Here is a 26,589-nt window from a genome sequence, read left to right on the forward strand (position 1 = left end):
GAACTTGAGCATTAAATGATTTACTAACCTGAAAAAAGCGATATAATAAAATATTTAAACTGAGTAGTAGCGGGAAATTCTGCAGTTGTTTGGGAAAATCTATACAGGTTTTCTTCACTGGAAGTTTGTGTGGGAATTTTCCTTCCATTTAGACTTTAGAATTGATACTTTAAGTTGTTGTCTTTAAACAAATTGTTATAGTCAAGGGAAAATACTTTTAAAGAACGTCTTTAATCGGAGATGCTACAGAAAGAACTCGGATTTTTAAATATATCAATTAATGGATTCAAAACTATTCTCAGAATTCTTAAAATAAACAAATTAGCCCTAAAATTATATATTTATTTCATGATTTTTCCTCATAAACCCATATTTCCATATCTCCAGAGATTAACTAGTTTACTAGTTATCTTGACAATATTTTGCAAAGAAAATACCCATTCTTTGAATCAATATTAATGGATATTTTTATAGGCAATGTTTTCGACATATCAAAATTAAAAAATGGCATACGTAAGCTAAAATTGCATTTATTTCAATTCGGAAAGCTTTCCAATGTTAGTTTTTAATAGGTAATAAATCTGCATACTCAGTTTTCAAATTTAAAAAATTCAATTTTTCGTCAAATTTTGACAGTTTCAATGATGATAAAAATTTCAATTTTGGAAAAAAAATTTAAAAAATTTATTTTTCGACCGGACATGGCTATATCGATTCAGCTTTTGATGCTAATCAAGAATATATACGATATATAGGGTCCGAAATGACTTCTGACAGAGTTAGAAGCTTCTGACTAAAATTAAAATTAAATATTTCAAGTTAATCCTCGAACTAATGATTTAATTCGTTGGCCATAAACTTGTTATTTCCGTTAATAAAACAACTAAGGCTTGATTTCTATACACCCCGATTGCGTAAGTCAATGTCTATTATTTGATTGCGAGTTTTTTTTTATTGAATTTGATGGCGTTTTATTGGCGAGCGCACTTCAATCGAAGCTAATTTCATCATAAAACTTGTCATGAGGTCACCGGGTCTCGCTCTCTGGTCATAACAATAACACACACACACCACGAAGATGACTATGACTATAGCTCTGGCTATAATTACTCCCGATAATTGGTTGGCTAACCGCCGCCCGGGGGATTGATTTTACTTTAACGATATATGCTATAAGCTTGACCAAAAAAAAATAAAGGAACAAAGCTGCAGTGACAGAACCCAGCGATTGCATAAGACACCCCCGGTCGGTGGTGTGGCAAAGAAAAATAACTCTTAAATGCACACGTACACCGAGAGAAAATAGGGTAGGGTAAGGTTTTTAAAGTTGAGAAAGTCGCAAGAAGACAATGGATTGCCTTGAACTTTTTGTTTGACAAATTTGTGGAGCTTACAATGCATAAACCAAATAGAAGATGTATTAAATTTTAACAAAGCTTTCAAAACACCCATTCCCAATTATTTCTTTATGTAAATTGAATTTAAAGAAGTCGAAAGTGTTTCAGAAACACCTGTAGATATGAAATAAACAATAGTGACGCTGATAAGTATGCTTAAAAAAATTGACACCAAGAATTTCTTATTGCGTTAGGAAAATGTACTTAGAAATTATGCTTCCTTTTCTAAAACAAAACAATATCTATTTCTTAAATTCTTGTTTTAAATTCGTATTAAAATTCATGTTCCTTGATTTCTTTCTATTTCTTTCAGTGCATCTAGTACAGGCAGTATACATAACACAATATAAGATAGAGGGGGTGAAAAGCGAAATTCGCTCGGCCAGAAAATCAATTTCGTTTTCCTTGACCTCGTGGGGCCAGAAAAAAACATGTGGAAAAACGAAGGAAAAGCGGGGTGGAAATGGTGGAAAACTAAAGACTACAAATGACAATGAGAGCGTTAGGGAATGCCGAGAGTGTCGACAAAGGATAATTGACGGTCATTTGAAATGCAAAAGTGACAAAAGCTGCGGCAGCCGCCAGCCAACAAATGTCGAAATAATGTCACCAACTTGCCTTTGCCATTGCCTTTGCCTTTGCCCAGCTGCAGTTCGGACCAAGAACTTAGCCAAACAACAAAAACCTAGTGCTAGTTGTTGGCCCAATCGCAGTCTGTCTGAGCCAAAAAGCCGAAGCGAAACGAAAATAGAAAATGGCAAATGGCTTTCGTTTTGAGGCAAGTGCACGCGATTTGGGAGAAAACAGAGGAGAATACATATATATGTAGATATATATATAAGTATATCCCAATATATATGGTGGTGAATCGCAAACAAAATCAATTTGCAGCATGAAAATCTATTTAATTGTTTATGCCAGCAGCGATTTCGCTTCCCGCTGCAAAATTTCACTCATTACTACGGACGGCTTGCTATTTGTGTGGGGCCATAATTAAAGTCTGTGAGCGTTTTCAGAGCGTTGCATTTTCAAGATAGAAAGATAGAAAGATAGATAGATAAATAGATACAAATAGATTCCCCCCCCCAATGCATAGTGGGTGTTTGAATGTTTGAACAAGAAAAGGGGTACGATCTCAAACACATTTCGAAAACTCAAAATGAAATCGCAGCGAAACAAAATCAAATGTGAAAATAATAATAATAATTATTTGGAAAATGTGTGTGTAACAAGAAAATGCTGAATATAATCATATGCAATTTTTGTCATCTCACTGATTATTGTCTTAATCGATTCTTAATTCTTAAGATTACTTTTTGTATTTTATTTTAAAATCCAATTTATCTGTTTTCTTTGTTTTCTTTTCTTTTCTTTTCTTTTTTTAAATACTTTTTGAGGGTAGAAATGAATCAAACTGAAGCTTATGGCTAAGGAAACATTATATATTTTTAGTATGGCAAAATTAGGATAAAAACGAGTTCAAACGAAACAAAAAACCATTGATAAACTGGACTTGCAACAAAAAGGGTTATGGGTTATACCACTCACCTGTCTCCCTCCATATCCTTGCATCCTGCGGATCCTTTCGCTATTTCCGCTGCAGTTGAAATTGTGCCAAAAACGGCCACTGGATACCACCAGCTGTGTTCACTTGCTTGTGGGTTTTCAAAGCGAGCACAGGGTGTATCCCACTAGCAGTTGCACATGGAAAAGCTTGACGTGGAAAGCTTAGCGCGTACACAAACCGCTTTTCCGACGCTGCATCTCGTCTCTTGCACGCCCGCACAGAACCTTCCCGAAGAAAGTTGCAGTTTTCCATCGGAAAATTTCATTTCAGCCGCACTTTTTGCACTTGTTTTTAATTTGTTTTCATGGTTTTTCACTTGATTTATAGTTATTTAAATTGCTTTAAATATTTAACACTTTGTACAAATTATTATAAAATAAATAATATAACACAAATACACTTTTAAACAAGAAAGGAAGCTAACTTCGGCACGCCGAAGTTTATATACCCTTGCAGATAGAAATTCTATGACTAGGAATCCATACAATATAAATTATATATATTTGTGTTAAAAAACAATGAAGTAATACCTGCTTTCATTTCATTCACCTATACATATTATATTTGCAGCTTTTCGTTCACAGATTTCCATTTTTCTTCTACATCAAACAATAGTTTGTATGGCACCTATATGATATAGTCGTCCGATTTTCATGAAATTTGACACAAAATTTAAGACTAATATAAAATGGCTACACCTCAAATTTGATGAAAATCTGTTGAAAACTGAAAAAGTTATAATTTTTAATTGTATTAATTTCTCGATCGTTCCTATGGGAGCTATATGATATAGTAGTCCGATTTTCATAAAATTTTATACAAAATTGTAGAGTATAATAAAATGGCTATATCTCAAATTTGATCCAATTCTATTGAAAACTGAAAATGTTAAAATTTTTTTTGTAAAAATTTTCCGATCATTCCTATGGCAGCTATATGATATAGTCGTCCGATCCGGCCCGTTCCGACATATATACGAGTGAGAGTATATAGAAGGCTAACTACAAAGTTTCATTCAGATAGCTTCAAAACTGAGAGACTAGTTTGCGTAGAAACGGACAGACGGACAGACGGACAGACGGACAGACGGACAGACGGACAGACGGACAGAAGGACAGACGGACAGACGGACAGACGGACAGACGGACACGGCTAGATCGACTCGGCTGTTGATCCTGATCAAGAATATACATACTTTATATGGTCGGAGGTGCCTCCTTCACTGCGTTGCAAACTTCTGACTGAAATTATAATACCCTGCAAGGGTATAAAAATTATTATTCAATACTAAGAACGTTATCTATGAGAGGTAGAATCCTCATATTTTCTAAAATTCTATAAAATTAGTTGAATTACTAAGGAATAAAAACGTTTATTGATTCTAAAGATATAACTATTATAATTTTAAAAATCTTTTTTTCAATTCTTCGCTAATAAAATAATAGTTTCTTTACTTTTATTTATTAAATAATGTTTGAGAACTCTAAATAGTTTTCTAACTTTTATTAACTAAAATTTATATTTCATCATCAATTGAAATAATGTAAATCTCTTAAAACATTGTTTATTTTAGTAAAGACATTTCGATGGCATTTTAATTGCTTAAAAATCCTTTATAAATATGTTTTTATAAAATTCTTTCTTTTTAAAATGTCAGCTTTTAGATTCTTATTTTCACTATTTTAGATTATTAATTGCTTTTTTTTTTATAAAATTCTTTTATTTAAAAATGTAATTTCACAAGTATGAGTCATTAAATGCAACCTATGAACTTCTGTCAGCCGTTTTAAAGATTTTTTTAAAGTTATTCAACTAATTAATACATTAAAATGAAATTGCCTTTATTAAAGTTCATTAAATAACAGCCCCTCAACCTATAATTAAACACTTTCCACTGTGTTTTAAATTATTATTTTCAACAGCTGTGACTGTATTTCTGTGCTTCCTTTCTTATTATTTTCCACTGTCCAGAAGATAGAGGACCTTTTCAGCGAGACAAGGATAGACAAAGTGTGTGTGCATCTCGGATTCTGTTTTCGATTCGGCTCCAACAGCTGCCAGGCAACTTGTGGGCTGTGTACATACATACATATAAATAAATATATACATATATATGTACATAGGTGAAAGCGAGCGTGGTGTCTATATGTGAAAAGAGGTGGGGAAGGCTATATCCTTTGTGTATTCGTGTGCGCCACCCACGCTTGTACATGTACATTTAGCAATGTGTGTGTGTGTGCCTGCATGGGCGTGGAAAGGTCAAGGTGCAGGACAACAACAACAACAGTGGCTACAAGTGTTGCACATGCCACGTTTGTAAGTATTTACTTGCTTAGCTGTTTAATTATTCAAATTTAATTGCCATATGCTGGCGTGCGTCACTTGATTTTTTATACGAACTACACGCCTCGCTATATTTATTTGTTGTTTTGTTTTGTTTTTTGTGTGCCTCTGCTAATCAATTCTCCGCACCTGATTTCGTTTTTTTTTTTGCCATAAATAAAAGTGACGCGCCTTTTAAATGAACTTGGTCACACTGACACACACATACACACGGGGAATACTAGGCGTATGCGTAATCCGCGCTGCTGACCTCATCGGGCCCCAGCTTGTCACCGAATAAAAACGCAGGCGAACGCTACAGGAAGCTGCAGCTGGACTCGCACAGGTGGAGGTTACTCCTCAACCCACACCTCTCCCCCCCTCGCCTGATTTTCAAAGATACTCGGCTTGCGTTTTTCCTACTCGCTGCCCCGTTAAGTATGCAACAGTATTTGGTCGCGCTCGGCACACAACTACAACAAAGCAGCTAACAGTTGGCCGACGCTGGCAGCGCTGTCGACGACGCTGCCTTAAGTCACCCACGCAAAAGCCCCTGCTCGCTCTCGCTCTCTCTCTAGCAAAAAAAAAAGCTTGCCAAGAGAGCAAAAAAGCTTGTACTTTGATTTTGTTGTTGTTTAAGTTAATCGAATCACATACCTGCTGTGCTCAGCTCTCTCTCCCACTCTCATTCGTTTTGCCGGTTTTCAAGTTCAAGAGCGAGAGCGCATGTCCGCGCCATATTTGCCAGCTCGTTCACTCCTCTACAGCAGCAGCAGCAGCAGCAACAGCAGCAGCATTGCAGTGTGTGGGCGTTTGTATGTGTGTGAGCTGCACTTCGTCTTTTGTTGTTGCTGTTGTTCGTTTCCTTTCGCCTTTTCGCTTTTTGCTGTCGTCATGCAGAAATCAACGAAATATCGCCTTCCGCCCAGTTCCTACCCCTTTCAGCTTTTAGCCGCTCAGCTGAACTGAACTGAAGTGTCGCTAATTAAATTTCCCTTGCTGACGCAGTTGGGAGCAGCATCAAGCGCAACCTAAAAATAAACAAACAAGCGAGATTTTTTTGTTGTTTAGAAAAAAAAGCATCGCTCCACTGCAGGCAAACATTATCGATTCCCGCCCGGTCAGCTTTCGGTTCGGTTCGTTCCATTATCTATAAACAAACACATTCCTTCCAGCCCCCATTCCGAGCCATTTCGTTTGCACAATTTATGAGGGGCGCAAATTTTCCGCGGAATTTGCACGCACCAAGAAAAAACCTTGGGAAGTACTCTCCAGATAAAAATATATACAGAGGCTAGAGAAAGGTTTTACTTGAATCAATTTTATAAAATTAACGTAAATAAATAAATAATAAATAAGCTAATTTATGGCCGAAATAACAAACAATATTATTTATTTTAAATTAACATTTTTCCTACACTGCACAGTGATTCACCCTAATGTGTAAGTCCAGGGAAACAAGAAAGGAAACTAACTAACCGAATTTTATATACCCTATATAGGCTTGAATGCAAAATCGATCGTCACTAAGCTTAAAATAATTACATTCTTTGAATCGATACTTTATCATATTTTTATAGGGCAATTTCTTAGACAAATCAAAAATTTCAAATTCTCATAACTAAGCCAAAAAAGTAATCAATTTTAATTCGGAAAGTTTCCTATGTTAGTTTATGTTAGCTTAATAAAACTGCATACTAAATTTAAGAATTTAAAAAATTAGAATTATTATAAATTTTTGACAATTTTAATGAAAAAATGTCGAAAATTTATTTTAAGACTAGACATGGCTAGATCGAATCGGGTGTTGATGCTAATCAAGAATATATATGATTTATAGGGTCGGAAATGAAATCTTCACAGAGTTATAGGCTTCGGACTTAAATTATAATACCCTGCAATGGTATTAAAATAGAATTTTATTTTGTAGTTTCACCTTCCCCTTCACCTACGTACATAAAATAGCGACGACCGCCTCAAGGTCCCGTCGAGTGCATTGCACATTGCAGTGCTTGGTGCAACGAACTTGCAGCTATGCAAAATGCGAGAATTTAATTTACTGAGCTAAATATAGTATAGCTATAATATACATAATAAATATTTCCTGAGTTTGCTTTAAAATTCGTTTCTCTGTAAACGTAAACTTAATTTACTTTCAGGAACAAGATGTTAATTTTTTGTTTTTTTTTTTTATAAAAAAAGAAATTGTTAAATTGAAACTTATACCGAAATTGGCATTAATTCACAAAAGCAGAGAGTCTCTAGATACATTTACCTAAGTATTCAAAAAAGATATTAATCTCGCTTAAAAGTAGGCAATGGTTTTAGCAGAGGGTACATCGCAGTCCGATATTAGGAGCTGTGTAGGGGAATCAATTTGGGGATTTTTGGAATCAATGTTTCCAGCTTTCGACAATTGCTTTTTCATTTTTTTTCGCTGCTTACTGTAAAGCTGCGGGGAATCCATTAAGTAAGAACACGGACACTGGCTGGCACTGCCGGTTAATTAAATGGCCAGCGGAGTTCTCGTTTTGCTTTGACAGGTATTCCGGACAGGTTGAAGGGGTGGAGACGGGGTGGAGACACGTAGAACGAGGGAGAGAGGAGGGGGGACGAGAACGATTGCAGTCGCCACTTGGCGTAATCATCAACATCAATTCAATTAAAGCCCCATGTGAGCGTGCGCGTGTGTATGTGTGTGTGTGCGAGTGAAAGATAATAAAATTGAAAGGCAAAACGCATAGGGCAATAATAAGTGCGAATAAGTGTGGCAAAGCGAGCGACAAAAAAAAATAAAATAAAGCGAGACAGAGCCCGAGCAAGAGCGGGAGCGGGATGTTTGTTTCGCCTTCTTCCTTGTCCACTGAATGTTTGACGCCGCCACGTTTTGTTCGCCTTTGTGCTCTGTGTGTTTGATGTTTGTGCTTTTCGCTTTTTTGCCTTTTCCTTTTTGCTCTGCTTTTGTTTTTGCTTCCTCTTTGTTTGCCGCTGCTCTCGTTGCGACACGTGTAGGCGTCTCGCTCTCGCACTGAAACGTGCCAAACTGGTTTGCAACACACACGCACACTGGTACAGCACAGCACTGAGGCAACTACATAGTGCCAGCTCGCTTGCACTCGCGGCGGCCAGGCGCTGTATGTACAACTAGTATCTTAACCTTGAACTTGAAACACACAGACTCACGCACACACAGACAAACGGACAGTGAGAGCGACACACTGAACGAACGTCAAGCACGCGATGCTGACGCCTGCTGCCGCCGTCAACGTCGGCTGAGCTTCGTAGCGCTGTCGCCTCTCTCTCTCACACTGTCTCTCTGCCACCCCACTCTGTACTTGGCTCTCTCTTCGTTTGGCTGACCATTTTGAACTGCAGCTTACGCGATGCATACGTAATATGGCGAACACCTGGGTCGAGTTGTCATCTTCCTCCCAAGCAACCTTATTTGGGCAATGTACCCCACACTGCCTCCCATTTTTTTTTTGGGCCTTCCTGACCTGCCACCCATTTTACCATTTCACTGCATCGGCCAACATCCGAAATCCAATCGACACAACACACACTCTCACACTCCTGCAAATGACGCCACTCGGTAATTAAAACGGCTGCACTAAGAGAAATCTTTGTCGCAAAGCTAATCTAATTTTCATTATTCAAATTCTTATATAAAACATTTTGTCATTTTTTTAAAATTATTTAATACGTTTTTTAGTTTAGTTTTAGTTTTTCAAATTCAAAACTTTCAAACAACATTCTGTTTTAGGTAACTTAAAATCGTATGACTCATCGGAGATAAGGTTCTAAGAAAAGCGGTTCTCTATTAATTGAAAAAAGTCTGATAATAATTTGAAAAAAGTCATTAATAATTTAAACACCAATACTTCAAAATTATGTATTGCTTAAAATTTTCCGATACCAATATATAAAACAAAAATTTTTAACATAAATATAAATCTTCAAGTTTTTAAAAGTCTTTGAAAATGTTGTGTTTTAAGTAATTCATTTTCGAGGTATTAAATTATAATGATTCTTTATATTTTTGTTATTAGTATAGAACCTTTTAATAGATTTTTTAAGATCTCAACCCGATCAATTTTGAATATTTTATTTCCAAATATTGCAACAAAAGAAACAAAAAAATATTTCAAATTTTGGATTGTCTCACAAAGCATTAAGTTTTATTGGACTAATTTTAATAAGATTGGAAAGGTGTTTCAGTTTAGAATTCTTTAATTTTAATATTAACCATTATAACTAAATAAAATGAAATCTAGTTCGACTTATTTATGATTTATTTTCTGTGTAGCTGAGAAGATGACTTTTCCTGCCCAACCTCAACCCCAAACCCGCAAATCCCCAAAACCGCCGCCCATTTTCCTCGCTTCCGTAGTGAGTGTGGGTTGTTGTGTACGGAGATGGGGCGGGGTCGAGGTGTTACGTAAACGAATTTCGAAATCCCATCTATTCGCATACATATTCAGATGATGCACACTCACATTCACACTCATATTCACACTCAAACACTGGCATCGCATCGATGAACCCGTATCTTTGTGCAAACAAAAGCGACACGCAAAGCTAAAGCCCGGAGTCAAGTTCAGATACTACAAATATCGCAATTGTTGTAGTAAGTAGTAGTTGTTGCTGGTGGTTTTCCACCGGGAAATCGCACTTGGATCTTGATTGACTGCATCACATGGCAAAAAAAGCGCTATATCTCAGCTTTTGCTGTAGTTTACAATTTCACAGAATTGTTTACCGCACTCGCCTGATCGTGTGTCCCCCCCTCCGACATGATCTGACTCATAAATAAATAAATATCTTAAAAAAGTACAACATATATGCACTATTTGCAAATTTCAAAGCGTTGAACCGCCGCCGACACGTGATGCAATCGGTAAATCAACAGGCGTATTGCTCATAAAACCACGATTATTCAGTTAAGTTTATCTCAAGTTAATGCTTGGAAGTTCTGTAAACGATTTGTCAGTGAATAAAAACATTTTATTTTATAGCCTATTAAAACGAAAAGCATATTAAAAGATTCATAAAGAGTTCGATTGTTAATTCAATGCAAGCAATCATTAAACTATGATCGAATCAAATGGCAATCGATTGGGTTTTGGATTCGTAATACTTTATATTATAAAAAATGTAAAATTTTTAATAAATTAAATTATTTATATTGAAATTGTGTGTGTATTTTAATATATTTACTTTATAAATTTAGAACATTAGAGTACCTAGTTTTAATGAAATATGGTAACGTAATAACAATTTGATATAATATTTACCACCTGAAAAAATTGTAGATCGTTCTTTTTCAGGATTTCGTATAATTTAGCATTGTTTTAGCGTATTTTTTAAGTTTTAAGAATTTGAGATGTTAAGTTTCAAGCTATTTTTTTTAGACATTTTTGCGCACTTTTAATACCCTTTCCTGGTATTACAATTTTAGTCAGAAGCTTGCAACGCAAGGAAGGAGACATTTCCGACCCTATAAATCATATGTATTCCTGATCAGCATCAACAGCTGAATCGATCTAGCATTGTGCGGTCGAAAAATAAATTTTTGAACATGTTTCAAAACTAGAAAATTTTATAAGTTGTAAAATTTTTAAATTTTAAATCAAGTTACAGACTTATTAACCTTATAAAAAATAACATAGGACTTCTTTCCGAATTAAAATTAATGCATTTTTGGCGAGGTTATGGTGAATTTTCTCTGCAAGGGTACCGAATTTTCAGTTTTCCAAAGTTAATCTCTTTTCAAAAATATTGCAACCCTATTTTAAAGTTTTATTTAATTGTGAATACATCTCATTTAAAATTGTTTAGAGAACAACTTTAGCACTCATCATTAGCGACAATTTCGAGCGAAGTTTGTTTGTAATTGTTGGTGCAGAGTGAAGTCATAAACAAGTTGGGCAAAATGGCAAACAAAAATAGGCAACACAAACACAAAAGTGGAGAGCCATCTTTCGATTGGCGCAGAGTTCCGGGGAACTCATAATTCCCTTTTTGCCGGATTCCCGATGTTACGTTCTTTTTCAGAGCTTGTGTATAAACGGAACTGTTTATACGCGTTTTTTTCTTGCATTTGTTTTGTTTAATTTCACGACGTGCGAGTGTGTGTTTTTGCAGCTTTTGCTGGCTTAATTCGTGTGTTGTTTATGTTATAAATACATTTTTATATTTCTGCAAATTCCGGGCAAGAAAAACAAATGAATTTCAAGAGAGAGAGAGTGGGTGAGAGAGAGAGAGAGAGAGAGAGAGTAAGAGGGAGAGCCAAGCGTATGTTTGCAAAACTTTGCTTTTAGCAATTGTTGACTGTATTTTCCGCAATCACAACAACACCGAGTGGGGGTGGGCAAGGGCAAAGGCAAAGGGGGGAGTGCCTTTGATGACGCCGTCGAAAAAATGTTAACTACGACGCAATTCGGTTTACTCACACATTCTCCACTTTTTCCTGCTTTCGGTTAGTCTGCCACATTCTCGCTTTTATTTTTTTCTCGGTTATTTTCGTATGCACTTTGGCTTGGCTTTCGCGGGGTTGCTACGTCACACTAAACCCTTTTTGAGAACCTTAACCCTTGGGGGCATGCACATAATTTTATATATATTATTATTAATTTATTTATACGATTTTTGGGTAAACTTTTTTGTTAAAGCGGATGCGATCGGTTGAAGGTGCCGTTGTTCAATGTCGCCTTTTTACGATTTTTTTCGCTTTTTCGTCCGCATGGAAAGTTCTCGCCTCTGCCGCTGCTTCTGCCAGCGTCGACGTCGGCAGAGTTTCTATCTTCTAGCGACCGCGCTCTGCCTCTCTCTCAGGCTACCTATCTCGCTCTGGCCTGTTCTTCGTCAAGTTTTCCAATTCTTCCTGTTCCTGTTTCTTGGGCCTGCTTTTGGGCCAGTCTTCCCACTGTTGCCCTACTGCCCCACACACCTCTCGAAAGCCAACAGAGAGAGAGGGAGTGAATGAGAGCGAGAGCGAGAGGCTCTCTCTGCAATGGCCTTCAAACTTACTGAGCTATCTCTCAGCTAGCACTCCCGCTCCCGTTCCCTCTCGCTCTTCGATGGCCATCTCGCTCTGCTGTTGCTTCCTCTACCATTCTTTCATTCATCATTCTATTCTCCTCGTGCCTTGCACTCTTTTCCTAACGAAATCGAACTCTACACGTTTCCCCCGCCCTCCTGGCCAAAACACATCCCTGAAGTGTATCTGTATCTGCGCACTTTTATCTGTGCTGTGAGCTTACTTTTGCTTTTCGTGGATTCCTGTTTATTTTGCGACGCTTTTTCTAGCCGAAGCAAAACAAAAAACGCTGAAAAACAATTGCGAACAAAGGGTTTAAGGGTTCGGCGGGGGGTTACACAGATCCCCATCCCTTGATCCCGCTCGAAAAAGCTCTAAAGCATGAGAGGAGGGCAAAAGCTTTGAAAGCTTAAGCAAAATAATCTAAGTTAAAAAATTTCTCCAAGAAAAACGATTAAACGAAAGCAAGGATTTTTAATGAATTCTTAAAGGAAGTTGGGGACTAATAAAGTGAGTTTTCTGACGCTAAGCTTAAAGATTTTGTTTCACCCTGCTCAGTTCTTTATAAAATAATGTAAATTGTATTTATATAAAATTTCGGTAATAATTTGTTATTTTCTTTTTTCATTTTATGATATCACAGATTTTAAAAGGACACAGATCTTAAGAATGTTATTATTTTTCTATAATCTTTCCTAAAATCAAGCTTTAAAAAACTAATAAAATTATTAAAACTTTTGTGTTTTGAAAGCCCTAACACATCTGTGATAGTTTCTGGTGTCTTTAATTTTTTATAATATATATTTTTAGTATACCATAAGTGTCTTTTAATTGCATTCCTCAATCAATAAAATTATAAGAAAATCTATTTATTTCCTATTATAAAACTTACCCTTACGAAAATCAGCTGATATTGAACATTTCTCCATTTCAATTCAATGATGCAATTTAGTTTTTGTTTTTCAAAATTGTAATTTTCACTGATTGCCTTTCCTTATAGGTTTTTTATGTCATATTTTGAGCTTTGTTTTTTATATAAGCGGGAACTCACTTGTTTTTGGGGAAGCACGTAAAATAGTTGTGAAATTATAATTTGCATTTCCAATCCATTTTGCTATCTCTCATTTTCGCTCTCTCTCTTTCGTTCTTCATTTCCACACACAATAGAATGCACATTAAATGACGTGGATTTGGCATTTTAATTAATTTTGGCATATGTATAATTTCCATTTGTTTCAACTGTTTTTTTTTTCTCCTTATTTTTTATAATTTAATTTGACAAGCACTTCTCGTTGAATTGAACACAATTAAATTGCAATTATTTTGCATTGTTATTGGCTTTTTGTGTTGAATTTGACAAAACTCAATTGCTCAGTTGATGTCATTTGCGTGTCTGATTTTTTAACGAATAATAGAGTATAGTTAGCTGATTCTTTTCTGTGTTTTGCTGTTTTTGTGTTTAGAATTCTTCTGGTGGGGTTGCTCTGAGGTTTCAAGACTTTTGAGGCTGAGAATTGGTTGGTTGTTGGCAGCTCGCCTGTCGCACTTTCAATGCCAACGCGCAGCCCAGCTGAAAATGGCAGAGCCGTCGTTGCCTTCGTGAAAAGCCGAAGGCTTCCGAAGAGAGTGCCGAGGCACACACTTGTTCGGGCGAAGAATCTGTGGTTTGTAGCTGTATCCGAGCCCGAGTGTGTGGCTGCGCGTGTGTCTGTGTGCGTTGCAAGGAGCTGCTGAGCGGAAAAAAAGTAAAGCCAACGGAAGGGAAAGCAACAAAAGCGCAGACAAGCTTAGCTCAAGTTCAAGGATGTTATGTAATGCAGCCAAGAGAGAGAGAGAGCGCCAAGTAAAGTACTATATGTAGGTGAGCACCGGAACAGCAATTGCAGTCAGCAGCTATCTCCCTCTCCCAGTAACACACAAATACATACATGGAAAGCTACTCCTCTTCTGATCCCCTTTCGATTTCTCGCTCTCTCCAGCTAACGCCATCCTGCTCTGGCGGCGTCTTCTCTTCCCTTCACTCGCATGTACATGCAGTTTAAGTTGTGCAGTTTGACGCGTCGCTCTTACTGCCCTTCGTTGCCCGCTCCTGGTAACCATTCATCTGTGCAGTAGTCACTCACTAAGGACAGTCACCACCGAACCTTGAAACTAAAAATTAATACAAATACACCGGGATTTAGAAACAGAGATACCTTTAGGAAGACCTTGATCACAGTTGGTTTTTTACACAGGCAAGAGAATACAATTTTAGCACCATATCACATTACATATTGTTTTGTAAGTTTCTTCTCTTAATTTCTTAATTCGTCGTAAACAAAATAAGAGAGTGATTCGCTTTATTTCTTATTTCACCACGTGTGTTTTATTGTAGCTTAATCTTCAGTATGACCACAGTCCCTTTTCCTTCTTAATCCTATATTCCGGTTATCCTATTTTACACTAATTTGAAACAATGGAAATGAAATGATTATTAATAAATGCTGGTTGTGTAATGATGGTATGATTATAAATGCTATATACTGATAATGTTATGCTTAATGCTAAAACTAACTTATTTTTTATATAATTTTAAAAAAGTTCAGCACAAAATATATATATATTTACATATATATATATTTAGAAATATATATATATATTTACATATATATATATTTTATATAGATACATAAATCACAGAAATGCATCGAATTAATTTTGCAAAATTTGACATTAAAATTATGGACAAATTTAGCATATAATAAATCTAGAATAAATATATTTGGGTTTTCTTGGAGGTACTGATCTTCTCGAAATCAACTTCCTTTGTTGTTGGGTAGTTACCTCTGATCTAACTTATATATTTTCCCAATCTCTTTATTTTCTACTAAATCTCTAAGAAGAGTGTCTACTGTATGTGCACCGAGTTCGCTGTGTATCTGTATCTGCTAGGAGGTATCTGGGCTTTCGGGTTCGGGTTGTGGGACTGAAACTGGGTCTGGGCCTGGGCATCGAATTGTATATAATTAGCGCACTTATTGACTAACTGCCGCTTGCAACACAGAACAGAACAGAAGAGGCCCAGTGGCGTACGGGGCAGAGTACAATAATTACTTACTTACTGGCCCCGGGATCCGCTAAGTATACGGAAATCGGTTTTCCATGTATCGGCCATATAGCGGGGGTGGGACCTGCTAATACCCATGCATCATATATATGGCACATTGTGTGCACTGTCATGCGATTTTTCGATTGACAAATGTGCGTGTACTGCAATTCAGTGCCGGCTAAGCCATCCTGCCATCTCTTTCGGCCCATTCGCATGCCATCTCTCTCATCGTTTCCTGCGGTGTGCTCTCCTCTCTTTATGGTGGGGGCACAAACATTGCTGGCTTTTCGATTTTAATTTCCTAATTGAATTTGTTTGGGGGCCCCAAGCAAGCAAAGTGTGTGCGAGAGAGCGCTAGCCGCCATGTTTGTTTAATTGTTTAATTAAATTAAATGCCTTGAGTGCAGCGCTTGCACTATGGTATACACTATTTTCAGGTAAATATATACGTATGTAAGTTTGTGTGTACCCTCGGCTGTATCTATATCTTTGTGGCGGGTATATGCAACAGATGTTATTGCATGTCGAGCTGGGGACTTTCATAACTTACCAATTTGCCTTCGTGCGCCGATTTCTTATGTCATGCGCTCTAGAGATACAGATACAGATACATTCGCACTCAAACTTGGCTGCAGATACACACGTGGATGCACTGGCACACACCGAAGACTGCCCATATGTACATATGCATATATGGGGTGGCCAGTATATATACGTATATAGCTATTGGTACATGTATGTACATATGCATATAAAGATACAAACATCCCGAGCTTGCACCTCCACAGTGACAGCCAGCTGTAGGCCAACACTCTACTAAAGAACAGTGGGTGGCAGCTTTCCGCCCATTGGCAAAGTGATGGAAATGGGAAAAATTGCATTACGAATAAAGAGTGATTTGTGATGCATAGAAAGCGGGAAAGGGTTTTAAAGAACTTTTCAGATTAAGCTCTTATATTCTTAAAAAAAAAAATAAATAATAATCTTAAGGGATTTTAAAATATAATACAAATAAAAAGTAATTTTCCAAAAACCATGTGCATTGAAAGGCATAGCATACTTTTTGGCAAAATTATAGGTTATTTAAAATTCATGAAATAACAATGTTATTTTCTTTAGTTTAGTAGTATAAATAGTAAATGGTAAGGTCTTAATATTAAAACATATTATTTTTAAACGTATTTATAAACAATAAAAATATCTTATATTTACAGTTAAGTAGGATTATTAATTAATTAAAATATATAATAAGGAACAGATTATGGAGCCAATGAAAGTATCCCAAAATCAAGCTCATTGATGCTCGAAATTGAAAGCTTCGAAGCCATAAATCCGATTAATGTACATAAATGCATCTTTGGACTTATGGCCCCCCCTGCGAGTGTATATATATTTTCTCAAAATAGTGCCTGGAAAACCGAGCTCGAAGCGCATCTATTATAAAATGTGTATACTTTTTGAAGAAACAGTGGGGGCGGGTGACACGAAGAGGGAGCTATCCGAGGGAGTAGTAGCTGCTAGTATGTGTTGGGAATGGGGGCATACTTTTGGCAACCACTGTGTAGGTGGCTAAAACGGATGATTTCGCTGCTGCAACACAGAGAGAGAGAGAGCCCTTACCCTTTCCCCTTTTCGTGGCCCTGCAGCAGCGCATGTGTATAGTAGGTGACCTTGACAGTGAACTTGAAATACATGCCACAAGGATTCACTATGTCGCTGTGTGTGTGTGTTGAGGGATGGAGAGAGAGCGAGCAGAGACAGAGAGCGTCAGCTTTCGGAGAGCTTTTGCTTGGAAAGTGCAGCTGTGAGGGTGGCAATTTTATATATATGTAGTATGTGTGTATAAATGTACATAGTTTATATGAATCATCGCCGAATGCGACGTGTTGTCTGCAGTCGACGTTTAGTGAAATATGTGCCAGAAATTTCGCTTTCATGTTTCGCCTTTATTGCAGGGGTAAAAGAGAGCAAGCAGAGCGGTGAGAGTAAAACAAAAAGAGATAGAGAGTGAGAGAGTGAGCGAGAGAAGCGCTTTATGCAACGGTAAAACTAATGGCGAACATATGTTGGCAAGTGCCAAATGATTCACATTCCGATTTCGATTTCGATTTCGTTTGCCATTCTCTCAGCCACTTTGATATTGTGCATTCAACTTTGACATTTTTCTTGGGCAAACAGGGTTGATTTTATGCATGTCCTGTGCTTATTTCGATCCCGTCATAAACTTTTCCTAAATGTCAACTGAAAATTAAGACGAAATTGCATGGTTTTATGACTTTGAACCAAAAAGAAGCGGGCAACATGGCGTATGCGCAATATTCGTATATCTTATTAAACTGCAGTATCTGACATAAAAACATTTTTATGCTTGACTTTAAATTCACAATTTTAAGTTTAAAATGAAAGCTATCGCGCTTAAAGCTTAGTTCTCTTATTTATTTTGCTAAATATAAAAAAGGTGGCAAAACATTTATTCCCATGTTTGCACTTTTCCAAAGACAATTAATCAAAGCCCATTTGTAACATGTAAAAGCTATTTTCAAACCCAATTAACACGGGCACACACCCACAACCTTCTATATACACACTCGCACACCTTTAACCTTAATAAACACAGGGGAAAAGCTGTTGGAAACTGTTTTCAGCTTGCTAAAAATTATTGAAGAGAAAATATGGGGAAAAAAACGGTGTGCCTGAAAATTGTATCTGTGCGATAAAGAATACGTCGACAAATTGAGATAGAAAGATGCACACGTAGGCAGAAAACATGCCATACAAGTTGTGACTAAACACAGGTGGAAAAATAATAGATACGTTAGATAACCCAGGTTAGATTGACCCTGGTTATGTATATATTTTTTTAATAAGAACTTATGAATAAGAATTTATGTATTTAAAGTATACAAGAGTACTACAATTTGTTTATAAAAGCCATTTAATTCTGTAATTCTTTACAAGGTTTACTAAACTTACTAAGTGGAGAAGATGGTATACTAATAAGTAGGAAAAGACTTAAAAGATAGTTTTTAAATAGTTCACCTTTTTTTTAAATATTCTTTGTACATATTTGAATTTTTTTTTCATACTTTAACTAATATATTATATCTATATTAGATATATTTTTCTCATTTCCTGCTATCATTTTAGAATATTTTAAACTTTAAATCATTTCTCCACGTGTAGATGCAAACGCGAATGTATCTGTATCTGCATATTTCATCAGGTGGATTAATCTGAAGGCTACAGCAGCCAAGAATTCGAAATTGCAATCGAAAATTCAATTATTTTCGGTACTTTTCCATATCTGCCAAAAACTGCAAAGTGCAGATATAGTGCCAAGGGCAACCGAGGGGGAGGGGGGGCAGGGGGGCGTTAGAGAAACAGAGAGAGAGAGAGAGAGTGCAAAAAGAGAGCAAGAGGTAGTGTAGTTGATGCATGTGTATGCGGTAACCTTGAGATTGCTTTGAAATTTTAGTTGGGACAAAGGGTGTGCGTCACTCAGAGAGAGTGCCGGGCCAGAGGGAGATGGCGCGAGCGCGAGAACGGAGAATGGGAAATGCAGTTGCAGCTTGCGCTCGTGTGTGTGTGTGTGTGTGTGTGCTTTCAAACTTTTCGCTTTGGCACATTTCTTTGCGACCTGTGGCCATCCCGCTCTCACTCCCGCATACACTCGCTGTCTCTGTTAGCATCTTGTTTTTGTTGTTTGCCTTTCGCTTAGTAGTTGCTTTTTCCCTTTTTTTTTTTGTTTTTTTCATTTCGACCGCAAATGCAATTCACGTTCAAGGCCACGCTATATACTCGCAAAATAATTGTGTTTGTGTGCAATCGTCAGTTGTCAACTATATTTTTTTAGTACAGCCACACGGACACAGTGGCAAAAAAAAACAGCTCCTTGCATGTATGCAATCAATAAATTGCAACTTCTCTGCTTTATCTCTCTTCCGTTCCATTACCTTTTGTTTGATTCTACCTCTTTGCCTTTGTCTTTGCTTATCGTCGCTTCTCTCTTCACGTTTCGTGTTTGCCAAACATTATGGGGAACACAACTAAAGCGATAGCGAAATAGCAACAAAGGGGAAAGCGGAAACAATTGCACTTAAGAGAATTTTCTTTCTAAATAAAAATAAAAACACATGATTCCCCATATATTTCACAATCTTGCAAGTACATATTTTAAAATTCTTTGCAACATATTCTTTGAATATTCTAGTAAAATTAATAAAGTCATAATATTTTCGATATATATATTTAATTTAAATTACCTTTTCTCCTCATCTCGTTATATCAATTATATTGTTTCAATTTCATAATCTTACAAATTCTTTGGGAGAACATGTATAATACTATATTATTCAATTAAAAATATATTTCTACTTAAGTAATATATTATGAAAATTGTATTATTTTTAAGATCAAAGTCAGATTAAAAATCTTACATATTGTATTAAAAAGGTGCTATAGAAGGGAACCAAGAAAATGGATAATAATAACTTTTTGTAAAACATATAACATAACATTAAAAGCACCTCCTTTTCTCTTAAGACCATTTTATGATGATGAATTATTTCATTTTCGATCATCTCCTAATTCATAATAATTTTCTGTCTAACATTTCCCATTAAAACCTTTTTAAAATCATAAATTTCAACAAAATAATATTACAATTACTGTTTCTTTGTGGCAATAATGTTCCGTCGCAATCAAATACAACTTCTCAATGCCATTCTTATTACCTTTACAAGTATCTTATCAATGAATATTGCAAAAATCGTATCTAATCGAAACAAAACAAAAGAAAAGCTGATAAAACCTTAGAGAGCCTCTGAATGTTGCCCCTGAAATTGCAGTCTAAAGATTTAAATGGATAATTTTCCAACCAACTGCATCATTTATTGCACCCAAGAGGGGGCAAGATGAGCAATAGTGTGTGCTTCACCCCCTTGAATAGACCCCGATTTCATTATATAAACTGCTGTCAAACAACAGCAATGAGAATGCCATGCAATCAAGCGTAAACTATAGAGGATTACCAATTATGGATGATATTATAATGTGTGGGTTAACTGGAAAAGTTCTTATCATAGAGCGGACCCTGCGACTGACATTTAATGGGGAAAACCGAGTTGAAAATTGTTCAAAGTCTCGTTTAAAGTTCAGTATGCATTGGTTTTATACAAAAATAAGATATACAATATAATTATTGAAGGGAATATATGATTTGATGACAGGTACAGATTACAGGTATTTCCTTTAAATAGTTAGTTTTGGTACCTTTAAGTTAAAAGCGCAAATAATATTTACTTCAAATAAAAGATTACCCTTTAGAGGTCAAGGTCTTGCAAAGTATCTATTATAAAGCAAACTGTTTCTTATATATTAAGAATTATCTCAGAGAAAGTGTATCGTAAATTCGCATTTTGCTAATCAATGGGAAAATATATTTTTTCCCAATACAGAGAGAGCAGATGCGGTAATCATTAGCAGCTGACTAATAATATGGCTTGGCAACGAAACCAAAAAATCACATGGCTGTAATACAAAAGGGGGTCTAATCTAATTCTATTATTTGATAATATGGGAACATATTTAACAACTAAATTATATATATTATATATATTATATTACATCATTACTTATATTAATTTTTAATTTTACAATTTTGGAACCCCTTTTGTTACGCCCCTGGCCCGGTAATGTTTGATAGAAGGCGAGCTCATAGGAGCTTCCCCCGTTGTGTGTAAAATATTGCGTTGCATTTTATTTCGAGCGTTAATTTTAATGGAATAACTACAAAATAAGCAGAATTTTATTGCAAATAATTTTGTAATTCGCATTTGGCGCGACCAATTAAAGGTTTAATTGGGCTTAGTTTAGTTTGCTGTTTTGCAAAAAGGCCACTGTGATTCCTTGGCATATGCTAACCGAGCGGGGGAAAATGTTTTAACCAGGCGCTTTTCCTGATGGAAATTTGTTATTTAGGGGCCAAGGTCAAGGCCACACACTCACTCTCTCTCACACTCTCTCTCTCTGGCTCTCTGTCTCTCTGTCTCTCTGTCTCTCTCTACCTCTCGTTTTCAGTGTCTGAAAAACTGGGTGGAGTTTTCCGGGCGTGGGCTTGAGCACGGACCTGAACGTGGGCGGATGCAGCTGCTGGCTCCGCATCCTGCCCGGGGCCCAAGTGACCCATATGCGTCACGTCAAAGCCACCATTCTTGGCCATGTTCTCGGTTTCCTGTCCTCGGTGCTCGGTCCACGGCCCTCGATGGGTGCCATGTTCCTTGACGTCCACTTGCCACTAATTGTATCCTGCGGCGCTTGTCGGTTGCATGCGAAATGCTATTTGCACTGCATATGAATGTTACTAGACGGACGGACGGATAGTGTCCTTTAATCCTTGACACAAGCCGCAACAGATTTGACCAGATGCTGGCATATTTGATGCAATTTTATTAGTTATCCATATGCTATTCTGGGATAGACAGGGATTTCATTTAGTTTATTTAATGTGCATTATTTAGCAGTCTTTCCCCGAACTTAAAAAGAATCTCCAAAGATGATTTCGTTAGTTTTCTAAATAAATGTGTTAAAATAGCTTCAGGGGGAATAAGTAAATTAAATTTTAAACAAATCTTAAGCAATCTCTTGCTTAACAATAGTTTTGATACATTAAATACAAAAAGAATTGGATTATAGCATTGATTATGTGAATTTTATTGCAGTGAAATTCATTTTTTCATTTAAGTTAATGTACAAAAATATTACCTATTCTAAATTCTTACATAAAATATATAAAAGTTTATTTTTTAATATAATAATATTAAAATATCTAGAGGGCTCTGAAATATTAATTAATTAATTCTTAAACCCAATTTTTGAAGTAAATCAGAAAACTAAGGAAATGTCACAAGCACTCGATAAATGCATTTATTATATACTAAAATATACAAATTAAAGCTTAAATCATAAACAAAATTGTACAGATTTTCTTTATATTATATAGCTTTATTAAATATTCCATTTTCACCAGCAGATGTCGCTGCTAAAAGCTTCCTCGCTACCTCAAGCTCACTCAATAAACGAACCCCTGCGAGCCATTAAGGGTGAGTTTCGAGCTTTCCTAGCCACCCTAAGTACGAATATTAAATCCTTACCATATCGCACTCACATATGTGGACTCCACTGTAATCTCTTAAGCCTCAAGGATGTGTAGTTGGGCAAGGAAGAAAGCTAAAGCCTTCTTGTTGCTCACACCCTACATCCCAATATTACGCATACGCACTGTGGGCAGTTGGCTGACAAGCACCGAGCACAGCGTGATTGAAAAATTGCAATTGAAATTGCTCGACGGTCACTTCCGCCAGCAAATGACAGTTGTAAAAGACCTCGGTTAAAACAAATAAAAGAAAGCAGATGAATTGACCAGACAATATCCTTGGTGGGAGTGCCTTTGTCAGTTGTCTGGAGTGGAAATTTAAATTGAAATTGTGACAGTTTTTGGCGGGGGAAAACTGGCCACATGTCAATGCAAAAGGAACTTCAAAAGCGACGAAATGACGGCCAACTGGCTTTGCGGAAACGAGTGGGGCGTTTAAATGCAGTTTAATGGCAGGTAATTGAGGCAACAATTTTGCATTCGCATAACTGGCAAATGAACGAACCGAGTCGATATAATTGAGCGAGAATTCATAAGCGAATATAGTTCACCCAAACAGCGGGGTGGAAATTGTAAAGCCGCATTTGAATGCCAAATGACAATTAGTATTGGGACAGGGACAAACCTGCGGCTTCTCTAGTCCAAACTCACAAATCAATTCGACTGCCACCCACAGCACACTCTCAGCCAGCAACTATTGTACATGTGACAAATAGTTAATGACCAAAGTTGAGAACGGTTTTGACCCCTCCAAACAGCAATTGAACTCGGAATTTGCACATATAATGCACTGGGAGAGATTATGAAGAGAGAAATTAATACCAAACAGGTAGAGTATTTTGTATATTCAAATATTGCCAATGGTATTACCTTGCATAATTAATCGAAGCAAAAATTGCTGTCTATAAGAATGATATGTTACACATTTTTACTTTAATATTAACATTAAAAAGAAACGGTACCTGAATGTACGCAATTATAAAATATAATCGATATATTAATATGCCAATTTTTTCGACAAATCAAAGTTTTAAAAACTCATAACTCAGCCAAAAATCCATTAATTTGAATTCAGAAAGCATTCCTACGCTAGTTTTTCTTAGGGTAACAATTCTGCATACTAAATTTTAAATTAAACTTTTTGTCCAATTTTGACAATTTTAACGATGCAACCCCTTATAAAATTTTGAAATTTCGAAAAAAATTTTAAACCTTTATTTTTTGACCGGACATGGCTAGATCGGCTATTGATGCTGATCAAGAATATATATAGCTTGTAGGGCCGGAAATGATTCCTTCACAGCGTTACAACTTTCCGAATTAAATTATACTCAGCAAAATGGTATAAAAACAGACAATTTTTCTGAAAAATTAAAATTTTTCGGACATCATAATAAAGCCGAAATTGCATTAATTTTAATTCGAAAAGCTTTTCTGTGCTAGTATTTATTGCACTTTTAAATCTGCATACTGTGTTTGTTGGTGCTATTGTTAGTTTTCGATTAAAATTATAAAACCTAGAAAAAAGATATAAAAACAGACAATTTTGTCCAAAAATCATAGTTTTAAAAACGCATAACTAGGCCAAAAAACCATTAATTTCAATTCGAAAAGCTGTTCAATGCTAATTTTAAATAGATTAAAAAATCTGCATACTCAGTTTTTAAATTTAGAAAATTCAATTTTTTGTCAAATTTTGACAATTTTAATGATGTAACCCCTTATAAAATTTTACATTTTCGAAAAAATGTGCAAAATTTATTTTTGGACCGGACATGGCTAAATCGATTCAGCTGTTGATGCTGATCAAGAATATATATGATTTATAGGGTCGGAAATGACTCCTTCACTGGATTACAACCATCTGATTTGATCACAATCAATCAAACAAGGATATACAAATTTTATTTTATTTTATTAATATTATTTATTACACATATTAATATTTACATGGTATATATGTATAACCTTTTTCAGTAAGTTCAAACTAACATAAAGGTCTTTATCATTTATAATATATTTATATAAATTTAAACTAGATTTTAAAACCCATCTTTTTAACTAATTTTTCTTTTTGTGTTTCTGCATTAGGTTGACATGCCAATTAGTGCATTCATAATTCATGACGTGTGTTAATTGCTACACTTAAACCCAACTAGATGGCCAACGATTGGGGGCTGTAAAACCTTTAAGACAAAAGCAGAACCAGTCTTATCAGCACCGCTAAAGATACCAGATAATGTTGTTTATGATTTGACAGAGCAGCGAACTGATTCAGTTTTAGCCACAACCCAGTGATGGTGACATCGCAACGGACCAAAGATCTATGCCGCACGGTGAGATTGAAATCGACGCAGGTGTTCATTGTGGCCGGAACATGTCTAATTACGGTCATGATCACCCTGCTTTGCATTGGCTTCATGACCCGCTATGAGGTGGAGAACGAGGTGGCCAACGTGGCGGATGTGGAATATTGGAAGGACAAGGTGGCGGCCTCACAGAAAATCTGGTATGACAAGGGCATCGAGGAGCTAAACGAAGCACTGAGAATGCCAGCGGGTCCGATATATCCCAGGAACTTGAGAATCTTTGTGGTTCAGGGAATCGATGGTCGGCACTTGGCTAGCCATCGGTTTCCAAGTCGAGAGAAAAGCCAAGGAAGTACGAATTTTGTGTGGGATCGATATCCACATCTCGCTCGCCTGAAGAATAGTTGCAGTCAGAGATCTCCCTGTCCAGTGGGAAGTGTTTCCCAGGCCTTCTGGTCTGGCCTTCCTCTGGAAAAGTCTTTGGAAATGGAAACGGAATGCAGGCAAATGGATAACCAAACGGATTCTCTGCTTAGTGTTCTGCGACAGGCTCAATTAGCTGGCCTAAGAACTGGTTTTGTGACCACTCAACGGTTGACAGGTGCCACGGGAGCAGCTCTCTATGGCAATAGTCCTTACGAATGCGATGAACGAATGCCATTGGGTTTCCTCCAATCCGGTTGCCAGGATGTGGCCCGCCAGCTAATCTCTGGAGAGACTGGCAAGTCCCTCAATGTGATCATTGGCGGTGGCCGGCAAATGTTGAGCAGACTTGTGCCACAAACCAAATACGATCTCGTGGATGAGCTGCTCTGCCAGGCCGGCGAGGGACGTAATTTGCTAAAGGAATGGCGTAATCAGAAACTCAGACAGAGCAAACTTAATCCCATTAGATTTGACTTGATCCAGCGAACCGATGAGCTGGAATCCCTGAATGCCAGTCGCTATGATCACTTGATGGGTGTAATGGCCAATGGGGATTTGAGTGGTAATCCCAAAGCTCCTTCTTTAAATTTAATGGTTGAGAAGTCACTTGAAGTTTTGGAGAGAAAGAGTCAAGGTTATCTATTAATAGTGGAGCAAGTTATCCAGGAGAAAATGAACACTAGAAGACAGCTACAGATACTTAATGAAACTTTGGATGGTCTTCCAAAGGATATGGATACCTTAACTCTGGTTCTTTTTACAAATGGTGTATATTCCCAACCCAGTCTAGATGTCAGTGAGGAAACGGAAACCATAAGTTATTTATCAGAGATTTTTAATGAACAGGAAATTCGAGTTCAGGAAAGATTGCAGCAAATGCCATCGGAGAGTTTGGTGTTTGCTCAAGGTGAGTTGGGAATTCGTCCTATGAATTTTGATATATATTCTATTAATGTATCCTTCTTTTCGTATTCTTACAGGACCCAGATCTTCCTTATTTGTTGGTGTTCAAAATGAAACCTTTCTGGCACATGCTATAGCTTATGTTCTCAGTAGAAGTAAACTAGTCTCAAAACTATAAAGAAAAAGCAAGGCCTTAAAAAGGGAAATTAATAGTTCACTAGACTCTAAGTGTTCTTTAAAGGTTGTAAATATATATAAATATTGTTCTTGTTAAATGTTATTTTAAACCCTCCTTTTCCCCCTTAATAAAACTCTTCCCTTTGTTAATTGATTTATTAAACATTAACTAGAGATTGTGTTTATTCAATGCTTCTATTAGTTGTTA

General features: G+C 36.5%; 1 protein-coding gene and 1 long non-coding RNA gene across 8 annotated transcripts; one reads left to right on the plus strand and one right to left on the minus strand.

Annotated features, from left to right (window-relative positions):
- Positions 1 to 4,307: 4,307 nt before the first annotated feature.
- Positions 4,308 to 14,037, minus strand: LOC147644309 (uncharacterized). Its single transcript, XR_015270809.1, has 2 exons — positions 13,218 to 14,037; positions 4,308 to 6,317 (listed from the first exon to the last, which is right to left on the minus strand). It is a non-coding gene; the product is annotated as an uncharacterized LOC147644309 (long non-coding RNA).
- On the plus strand, positions 13,775 to 26,550 carry Alp13 (Alkaline phosphatase 13). 7 transcript variants are annotated; one of them, XM_086829214.1, is made up of 4 exons: positions 14,064 to 14,186; positions 22,444 to 22,513; positions 24,658 to 26,208; positions 26,282 to 26,550. In XM_086829214.1, exons 3-4 carry the CDS (start codon positions 24,864 to 24,866, stop codon positions 26,380 to 26,382), a joined length of 1,446 nt encoding a protein of 481 aa, XP_086685340.1. In that variant the 5' UTR covers positions 14,064 to 14,186; positions 22,444 to 22,513; positions 24,658 to 24,863; the 3' UTR covers positions 26,383 to 26,550. The 7 variants fall into 7 exon arrangements, with proteins under 7 accessions (XP_020813732.2, XP_020813733.2, XP_086685340.1 ...); XM_086829216.1 differs by having other exon boundaries at positions 14,086 to 14,186; positions 22,441 to 22,513; XM_020958073.2 differs by lacking the exon at positions 22,444 to 22,513 and having other exon boundaries at positions 13,775 to 14,186.
- Positions 26,551 to 26,589: the final 39 nt, after the last annotated feature.

Source organism: Drosophila serrata, unplaced genomic scaffold (genome assembly GCF_035046125.1).
Source record: "Drosophila serrata isolate PLE 108 unplaced genomic scaffold, ASM3504612v1 contig_189, whole genome shotgun sequence".
Classification (NCBI taxonomy): Eukaryota; Metazoa; Arthropoda; class Insecta; order Diptera; family Drosophilidae; genus Drosophila; species Drosophila serrata.